Source organism: Chanodichthys erythropterus, chromosome 16, assembly GCF_024489055.1.
Source record: "Chanodichthys erythropterus isolate Z2021 chromosome 16, ASM2448905v1, whole genome shotgun sequence".
Taxonomy (NCBI): Eukaryota; Metazoa; Chordata; class Actinopteri; order Cypriniformes; family Xenocyprididae; genus Chanodichthys; species Chanodichthys erythropterus.
The window spans coordinates 14,005,001-14,015,000 of NC_090236.1; the positions used below are offsets into that span (position 1 = coordinate 14,005,001).

Below are 10,000 nucleotides of genomic sequence, written 5' to 3' on the forward strand. Positions count from 1 at the left end.
GTTTCAACCGGTTCTCAGGAAAGTGCGTTGTGTGCCCCATGGAATCCTGGGAAGGGTCATGTGTGTGTCTGTGATGTCACTGGGTGGGAGAGAGAAAACAACTTGAGTCAGCTTTCCATTATCTGTGTGTGTGTGTGTGTGTGTGCGCGCGTGTGTGTGTGTGTGTGTGTGTGTGTACGTGTGTGTGCGCGCGTGTGTGCGTGTGTGTGTGTGTGTGCGTGTGTGTGTGTGTGTGTGTGCGTGTGTGTGCGTGTGTGTGTGTGCACCGTGACTCTTCCTGTAATTCAGGAAGTGTGCTGATGAGAGTGTGTGTGAGGCTCCTGTAGGAATGAGTTGTTGTTTTTGGGTTTTCTTTCTTGGTTGCTGAAACTTTGTCGTGCTTCAGTCAACAGTCAGACCAGCAGAGAGCCGTACATCTGTCTGTCATTCCGTCCGTCTCTCTGTCCATCTGTCCTTCCTTCTGTCTGTCCTTCCATCCATCTCTCTTTCCATCTGTCCGTCTGTTTGTCTCTGTCCATCTGTCCGTCTCTCTGTCCATCTGTCTTTCCATCTCTCTGTCTGTCCATCTGTCTGTCTGTTTGTCCATCTCTCTGTCCATCTGTCCTTCGATCTTTCTGTCCATCTGTCCTTCCTTCTGTCCATCTATCCTTCTCTCTGTCCATCTGTCCTTCGATCTTTCTGTCCATCTGTCCTTCGATCTTACTGTCCTTCCGTCCATCTTTCTGTCCAACTGTCCTTCCTTCTGTCCATCTGTCCTTCTCTCTGTCCATCTGTCCTTCGATCTTTCTGTCCATCTGTCCTTCGATCTTACTGTCCTTCCGTCCATCTTTCTGTCCAACTGTCCTTCCTTCTGTCTGTCCTTCCGTCCATCTTTCTGTCCAACTGTCCTTCCTTCTGTCCATCTGTCCTTCTCTCTGTCCATCTGTCCTTCGATCTTTCTGTCCATCTGTCCTTCGATCTTACTGTCCTTCCGTCCATCTTTCTGTCCAACTGTCCTTCCTTCTGTCTGTCCTTCCTCCATCTGTCTGTCTGTTTGTCTATCTCTTGTCCATCTGTCCTTCCTTCTGTCCATCTGTCCTTCTCTCTGTCCATCTGTCCTTCGATCTTTCTGTCCATCTGTCCTTCGATCTTACTGTCCTTCCGTCCATCTTTCTGTCCAACTGTCCTTCCTTCTGTCTGTCCTTCCTCCATCTGTCTGTCTGTTTGTCTATCTCTTGTCCAACTGTCCTTCCTTCTGTCCATCTGTCCTTCTCTCTGTCCATCTGTCCTTCGATCTTTCTGTCCATCTGTCCTTCGATCTTACTGTCCTTCCGTCCATCTTTCTGTCCAACTGTCCTTCCTTCTGTCTGTCCTTCCGTCCATCTTTCTGTCCAACTGTCCTTCCTTCTGTCTGTCCTTCCATCCATCTCTCTTTCCATCTGTCCGTCTGTTTGTCTCTGTCCATCTGTCCGTCTCTCTGTCCATCTGTCTTTCCATCTCTCTGTCTGTCCATCTGTCTGTCTGTTTGTCCATCTCTCTGTCCATCTGTCCTTCGATCTTTCTGTCCATCTGTCCTTCCTTCTGTCCATCTATCCTTCTCTCTGTCCATCTGTCCTTCGATCTTTCTGTCCATCTGTCCTTCGATCTTACTGTCCTTCCGTCCATCTTTCTGTCCAACTGTCCTTCCTTCTGTCCATCTGTCCTTCTCTCTGTCCATCTGTCCTTCGATCTTTCTGTCCATCTGTCCTTCGATCTTACTGTCCTTCCGTCCATCTTTCTGTCCAACTGTCCTTCCTTCTGTCTGTCCTTCCGTCCATCTTTCTGTCCAACTGTCCTTCCTTCTGTCCATCTGTCCTTCTCTCTGTCCATCTGTCCTTCGATCTTTCTGTCCATCTGTCCTTCGATCTTACTGTCCTTCCGTCCATCTTTCTGTCCAACTGTCCTTCCTTCTGTCTGTCCTTCCTCCATCTGTCTGTCTGTTTGTCTATCTCTTGTCCATCTGTCCTTCGATCTTTCTGTCCGTCTGTCCTTCCTTCTGTCTGTCCTTCCGTCCTTCTCTCTGTCCATCTGTTCTTCCATCTTTCTGTCCGTCTGTTCTTCCATCTGTCAATCTGTCCTTCCTTCTGTCTATCTGTCCATCTCTCTGTCCATCTTTCATCTCTCTATCCATCTGTTCTTCCATCTTTCTGTCCATCTGTCCTTCCATCTCTGTCCATCTCTGTCCATCTATCCTTCCTTTCGATCCGTCTGTCCTTCTCTCTGTCCATCTGTCCTTCCATCTTTCTGTCCATCTGTCCTTCTCTCTGTCCATCTGTCCTTCCATCTTTCTGTCCGTCTGTCCTTCCTTCTGTCTATCCTTCCGTCCGTCTGTCTCTCTGTCCTTCTCTCTGTCCATCTCTCTGTCCATCTGTCCTTCTTTCCTTCCGTCTCTGTCCATCTCTGTCCTTCTGTCCTTCCATCTTTCTGTCTATCTGTCCTTCTCTCTGTCCATCTTTCATCTCTCTGTCCATCTGTTCTTCCATCTTTCTGTCCATCTGTCCTTCCATCTCTGTCCATCTCTCTGTCCATCTATCCTTCCTTCTGTCCGTCTGTCCTTCTCTCTGTCCATCTGTCCTTCCATCTTTCTGTCCGTCTGTCCTTCTCTCTGTCCATCTGTCCTTCCATCTTTCTGTCCTTCTGTCTCTCTGTCCATCTCTCTGTCCATCTGTCCTTCCTTCCTTCCGTCTCTGTCCTTCTCTCTGTCCATCTGTCCTTCCTTCCTTCCGTCTCTGTCCATCTCTCTGTCCATCTGTCCTTCCTTCCTTCCGTCTCTGTCCTTCTCTCTGTCCATCTGTCCTTCCTTCCTTCCTTCCGTCTCTGTCCATCTCTCTGTCCATCTGTCCTTCCTTCCGTCTCTGTCCATCTCTCTGTCCTTCTGTCCTTCCATCTTTCTGTCTATCTGTCCTTCTCTCTGTCCATCTGTCCGTCCATCTGTCCTTCTCTCTGTCCATCTGTCCTTCTCTCTGTCCATCTGTCCTACCATCTTTCTGTCCATCTGTCCTTCCATCTGTCAATCTGTCCTTCCTTCCTTCCGTCTCTGTCTATCTGTCCTTCTCTCTGTCCATCTCTCTGTCCTTCCATCTTTCTGTCAATCTGTCCTTCCTTCCTTCCGTCTCTGTCTATCTGTCCATCTCTCTGTCCATCTCTCTGTCCTTCCATCTTTCTGTCAATCTGTCCTTCCTTCCTTCCGTCTCTGTCTATCTGTCCTTCTCTCTGTCCATCTGTCCTTCCATCTGTCCTTCTCTCTGTCCATCTGTCCTTCTCTCTGTCCATCTGTCCTTCTCTCTGTCCATCTGTCCTTCTCTCTGTCCATCTGTCCTTCTCTCTGTCCATCTGTCCTTCCTTCCTTCCATCTCTCTCTCTCTGTCCGTCTGTCTGTCCTGTCTATCTGTCCATCTCTCTGTCCATCTCTCTGTCCTTCCATCTTTCTGTCAATCTGTCCTTCCTTCCTTCCGTCTCTGTCTATCTGTCCTTCTCTCTGTCCATCTGTCCTTCCATCTGTCCTTCTCTCTGTCCATCTGTCCTTCTCTCTGTCCATCTGTCCTTCTCTCTGTCCATCTGTCCTTCTCTCTGTCCATCTGTCCTTCCTTCCATCCATCTCTGTCCATCTCTCTGTCCATCTCTCTGTCCTTCCATCTTTCTGTCCATCTGTCCTTCCTTCCTTCCATCTCTCTCTCTCTGTCCGTCTGTCTGTCCTGTCTGTCTGTTTATCTCTCTGTCCATCCGTCTCTGTCCATTTATCTTACTGTCTGTTTGTCCTCTGTCCTTCTATCTGTCTGTATGTGTCCATCTGTCCTTCTGTCTGTCCATCTTTCTGTCTATCTGTCCTTCTCTCTGTCCATCTGTCCTTCCATCTGTCCTTCTCTCTGTCCATCTGTCCTTCCATCTTTCTGTCCATCTGTCCTTCCATCTCTGTCAATCTGTCCTTCCTTCCTTCCGTCTCTGTCTATCTGTCCTTCTCTCTGTCCATCTCTTTGTCTATCTGCCTGTTTGTCCATCCTTCCATCTGTCCATCTGTCCTTTTCGTCTGTCTGTCCTCCTCCCCAGTTTAAAGTGAAGACCTGATTGATTTTGATGTGACTGCCCCACTGACCTCTGGGAAATGTGACCGTGTTTCATTTGATCTAAAATCAACACTGAACTGGATTGATCTGAATTTTGACTCTTCTGTAGAGCTGCTTTACAGCTGAATTAGTCTCGTATTTGATGACGATTTTATTTGCACATTTTTGGAGGTTAAAAAATGGACGATTTTGTCACATGACCCGTTTCTCCATCCGTGGTCATTGGAACAAACTGACAGCCCATGAAAATCAGTCCACAAAATAGTACAAATAAAAATTTAAAAAGCTGATCTCAGATCAGACCGGTGAATGTTTATGATTCATCCTCCATAATGAGAATGATGATGCGTTTCCTGTTCAGATCATGATTTCACCAGTGATGTAACAGATGTCACGAGTGATGATGTTGTTATTCTGTGTCCAGCTGCGGTCATGTCTGAGGAGGCGGTGCGGCGGACGCGCAGTCAGAAGCGCGCGCTGGAGAGGGAGTCTCTGCCCGCGGACAGCAAGCGTCTGAAGCTGGATGGTGATGGACGGTCCAGAGCGCTTCAGGCCTCCAGCATCCTGAGCGGCGGAGAGGTGAAGGCCACCATCAAAGTGGAGGTCCAGACGAGAGACGAGCCCATGGACGTGAGCGCCGGCAACACGTGAGGAACCTTTACATCAGCCTGAGACCATCAGTGACGTTACTAAACCAATAGGGAGATAAGCCTTCAGGTGTCCAGCCTTTCAGTGTGAAACCAGCACCTGCTACACTAACATGTATAACGTGGAATATCTCCGAATATGTCAATTTTGATGAATAAATAAAAAGTAGGTCAGTATATGTAAATCAAATCGTGATAGAGACGAGTGTCTGTGAATATTAAACCGCAAAAAGACTATTTAAACATCAATCCTACATGTTCTGTGTGAATGAGTGCCGCAGACGCGCGGTTTCATTTCTAACGCACACGTGACGCTCGCGGTGTTTTCAGCCTCTGCCGTCTCACTATATGAGGACGTGAACGCATGAACTTCATCTCCAGAGTCGCTTCATCAGCATTTTACCATTTAATTTGAGAAAAAATCATAAACACACAGAAACTCAAAGGTCTTCACTGCAAACTGTCAAAATAAAAGTTTGGTTTAACTTGAAGAAATTGTGACAAATATATTACTGTTGTACAGTAGAATTTAGACACTACTACTAATAATAATAAAACTTTATTTTTTTTTAAAGGAATAATCAAAATTTTTCTTCCATGTTTTAATTTTAACAGTAAAACAAAGTTGTGCAGAACTTTGTTTGACAAAAAAGCTTGTTTAATGATGATTAAAAGATAAATTAAATTAATATTTTAATGCCTAAATAAAATACACAACACAGAATTTCTGAAAAAAACAAAAACAACATTTCATAAAAATGATTTTTTTTTAAAAATAAAATAAAAATAAATGTTTTTTTATTCAATCGGACATGCTTTTTTATTATTCAAATTTAATTAGGCCTAAACTATTAAAATGGAATACAGAAAACAGAATTTGGTAAAAAAAAATAAAAATAAAATAAATTTGAGGGGGAAAAAAGTATTTCATAGGGTCCTAAAAAATGTAATTTTTGATAAACTTTTAATAAATTGTTAAATTTTTCGTGATTTGAATTAATTAGATATGCTTTTTGATTAGTAAAGTTTTATTTAATCATTAAAATGGAGTCCAAAAAAATTAAATGGGGGAAAAAACAGAATCCAGAAAAATTTAAATGGAAAAAACGAATTTGGGAAAAAAATCAAACAATGTATTTCATAGGGTCCTAAAAAATGTACTTTTTGTTAAACTTTTAATAATTTGTTGTTAAATTGTATGAGTTTCATTTCAATTACTTAGACATGCTTTTTAATGACTAACATTTAATTTAACCATTAAAATGTCCAAAAAAATTAAAACAGAAAAAACTAAATTTGGAAGAAATAAAACTGGAATTTGAGGGAAAAAGTATTCTATAGGGTCCTAAAAAAATGTAATTTTTGATAAACTTTTTAATTACTAAAAGTCTATTTAATCATTAAAATGAAGTGCAAAAAATTTAAATGGGGGAAAAACGGAATCCAGAAAAATTAAAATGAAAAAAATGGAATTTGGGAAAAAATAAAAAAAGAATTTGAGGGGGAAAAATGTATTTCATAGGGTCCTAAAAAATATAATTTTTGATAAACTTTTAATAAATTGTTGTTAAATTGTATAAGTTTCATAATTTCAATTACTTAGACATGCTTCTTAATTACCAACATTTAATTTAACCATTAAAATGGAGTCCAAAAAAATTAAAACAGAAAAAAATTAATTTGAAAAAAAAAAAAAAAAAACTGAATTTGAGGGAAAAAATGTATTTCATAGGGTTCTAAAAAATGTAATTTTTGATAAACTTTTAATAAATTATTGTTAAATTGGATGAGTTTCATAATTTTAATTACTTAGACATGCTTTTTAATGACTAAAATTTAATTTAAAATGGAAAAAAACGGAATTTGGTTAAAAATAAAACTGATTTCATATCGCCCAACAATACTGAATCGTCACGACAAAAAATCTTGGCCAGATGTCGGTAAAAAGGGCTTCGGTGTGAATTGATTCTCATTTTGATGAACTGAGATTGACACTTTCGATCTTTCTGACTGCGCCGTTTTCAGTTGATTCATGAACAAAACTTCCCTAAACATTATTAGTAGCGCCTGCCGTCCAGCGATCACAATAAGCTTCAGGGCTTTAAAAACCTCTTCAGATTCTGACAGTTTCATCATGACATTCAAACAATAAACGTGGATTAGAGAAGAAAACTCTAATATTATATGATGAGACGGTTTTCAGATGTTTGGTGAACGTGAACGTCGTCAACAGCTCTGTGTGATTTTTGAACTGAGCATGATGGGTATTTTTATGTTTGCTGGTGATTCATATTCAATAGGTGCTGTGATCATGCTAAGTGTGGAACAGGAAGTTGTGTGTGTGTGTGTGTGTGTGTGTGTGTGTGTGTGTGTGAGACCAGAATGTTTTTCTTGTAGTCCACAGTCAGTGTGTGAGTTACTGTGTTCTATTAATACACACTATGAGCCGAGTGATAGTTTGACACTAGTGTGTGTGTGTGTGTGTGTGTGTGTGTGTGTGTGTGTGTCCTGCCCCCCCTCCCCTCCCCAAAGTTTCTCCATTTTCTCGCAGCACCTGAACGCTCCTTCACTTCACAAAATGAAGGCCATGTGTCACTAACCGGTTCCAGCCGGCTGGTTGTCATGGTTTCCAGTATGGGAGGGGGAGGGGGTGTCACATGACATCAGGGAACATGCGGTGGGTCACGTGACGTGTGTTTAGTTGGGTGATTAATGCACAGGAAGAGTCTCATCTCACACAAAGACAGTCTTCATGCTGGAGTTCAGTGATCCGTCCTGCGCTCATGGGAAACCAGAACTTCTGCCGCCCGCTTCAAGTTTATTTCTGTAGAGTGTTTCAGAGCAGAAAATGTATTCTGTCATCAGTCTGAGATCAAAGTAACATCCCTGTGACTATAATATAGTTAGTTAACATCATGCATTCAGACATACTGAAGGTTTGGATGTAAGGATAATATTAGGATGGTGTATACGAGTTTTGTGTGTCGATCCACAGTTGCTCTCATCCTGAAAGCATCGCAAATGTTGCATCCAAACTTTTTAGAAACGGGGAAGCAAAAGCAGAAGAGTAGCTGCTGTTCATTGCAGATATGATGATCATGTGTGTTTGTTTGTTTCATTGTAATTAGTTTATGTGAATGCTTGGCTCAAGAGCAAGTTGGTTCTGTCCTTTAAGAGCCCTGAGATTGAAATCCTAGCATTACTAGCGCTCAGTTTCGTTTACATGCTGGCTGAACTCAACATGCGCTTGGCTTTCATTTTCACTTTATATTCACCGGTGTGCGGCGTACGTGTCCCTCGATAACGTACATGTTAGGATCCTTTATTCCAGGGCTTCCAGCTAATAATTCATTAAATACTAAACATTTTAATTTTTACATAAATATTAATATATTATATTATATAAATTATCTAAAATATTTATTTAAATAAATGTATTTAATTTAAAATAAATTAATAATAATATATTATTACATATTAATTCATTAATTCATATAAATTATATTACACAATTATATAAAATATTTATTTAAATGTACTTATTTTAAATACATTTTAATGTATTATAATTATATTACATAATTTATCATATAAACTTGTATTTATTTAAATAATGTTATTACGTATGAATATATTATATAAATTATACTACATAAATTATATGAAATATTTAAACAAACATGTATTTATTTTTAAATAAATATTAATAATTTATTTACATAATATATTACAAGAATTATATTATCAAATATTTATTTAAATATTTTTTAATGAATATAAATATATTAATCATATAAATTATATTACATTATTATACAAAATATTTATTTAAATAAACATGTATTTAATTTAAAATAAATATTAATATATTATTACATATATATAAATTATTTTATAAAATATTTATTTAAAAATAAACATTAGTATATTATTTATTAAAATGTTATTATAATTATATTACATAAATTATATAAACTTGTATTTATTTAAATAATGTTATTACATATGAATATATTATATAAATTATATTACATAAATTATTATATCAAATATTTAAATAAACAAACATGTATTTATTTTTACATAAATATTAATATATTATTTACATAATATATTACAAGAATTATATTATATAAATTATTATATAAAATATTTATTTAAATATTTTTAAATGAATATAAATATATTAATTCATGATATAAATTATATTACATTATTATACAAAATATTTATTTAAATAAACATATTTATTTTTAATATATGATAATTATATTACATAAATTATATAAAATATTTAAGTAAACATTTATTTAATTTAAAATAAATATTAATATATTATTACATTAATATATATAAATTATTTTATAAAATATTTGTTTAAAAATAAACATTAGTATATTACATATTAAAATGCTATTATAAATATATAAATTATTATATAAAACATTTATTTAAATAAACAATCATGTATTTATTATTTAAATATTAATATATTATTACATATAAATATTATATAAATTATTATATTATATAAAGGTTTAGTTAAATAAATGTTTACCTGCATGTCATGTGACCAACAACCCACATCTGAGAGCTGTAAACATGCAAACACTTAATGATGTCATTTGTCGAAATTCATACAGAAATTTACTCTTAAAAATATTTTTAATTCTGTTCATTTGTTGAATTAGTGATCTTTGCTCATCACTAGTACCAGCTTTAGCTTGTGAAATCTCTCATTACATCTTTAAAAAACACCTTGAATCAGAATCTCTTCTCTTCTCTGATGATGGGGGCGGGGCAACCTGTCACTCACATGAGATCCACCAATAGCAAACCACAACCATCCAATCAATTCCAAAATCAAAATCCGACATCAGGCTGATCTGTTCGCTGTCTGAAGGCTGCTCACATCTGTGTGTGAGGACACCAGTCATGTGATCCACTGAGGTCAAAGCTGATTGGATTATTTAATATCTGTCCCCCTCTAGTGGACACCAGCAGCCGGTCACACCTGATCGATTTCTGAAAGATCACTAACCCCAGCAGAGACAGAGCAGACACGCTAGTTCAGATGAGAATAATCAGAGAAACCGCAGCGCTCGTCACATGATTATTTCTGTAGCGTGTGCTGTACAGGTAAACTGTTCATGTGACTCTCAGCACTCTGATTCTGTTGGCCGTGTGTTTGATTACAGGGAGATGAAGAGAGAGAGGAGGTCTCCGTCGCCTGATGATGTCATCGTGCTGTCGGACGAGGCGCCCAGTCCG

General features: G+C 38.1%; 2 protein-coding genes and 1 pseudogene across 2 annotated transcripts; 1 reads left to right on the forward strand and 2 right to left on the reverse strand.

Annotated features, from left to right (window-relative positions):
* Nucleotides 1-10,000, forward strand: part of LOC137002487 (transcriptional repressor p66-alpha-like) — a 56,650-nt pseudogene that overhangs the window by 20,576 nt on the left and 26,074 nt on the right.
* On the reverse strand, nucleotides 1,208-1,828 carry LOC137003755 (octapeptide-repeat protein T2-like). Its single transcript, XM_067364039.1, has one exon. The coding sequence runs from the start codon at nucleotides 1,826-1,828 to the stop codon at nucleotides 1,208-1,210; it is 621 nt and encodes a 206-aa protein (XP_067220140.1).
* Nucleotides 1,964-2,416, reverse strand: LOC137003756 (RNA-binding protein 25-like). The gene has a single exon (XM_067364040.1). The coding sequence runs from the start codon at nucleotides 2,414-2,416 to the stop codon at nucleotides 1,964-1,966; it is 453 nt and encodes a 150-aa protein (XP_067220141.1).

Coding starts and splice junctions, on each gene's coding strand:
- LOC137003755 (XM_067364039.1), bottom strand. CDS start 1,828: ATGGACAGAAGGAAGGACAGTTGGACAGAAAGATGGACGGAAGGACAG.
- LOC137003756 (XM_067364040.1), bottom strand. CDS start 2,416: ATGGACAGAGACGGAAGGAAAGAAGGACAGATGGACAGAGAGATGGAC.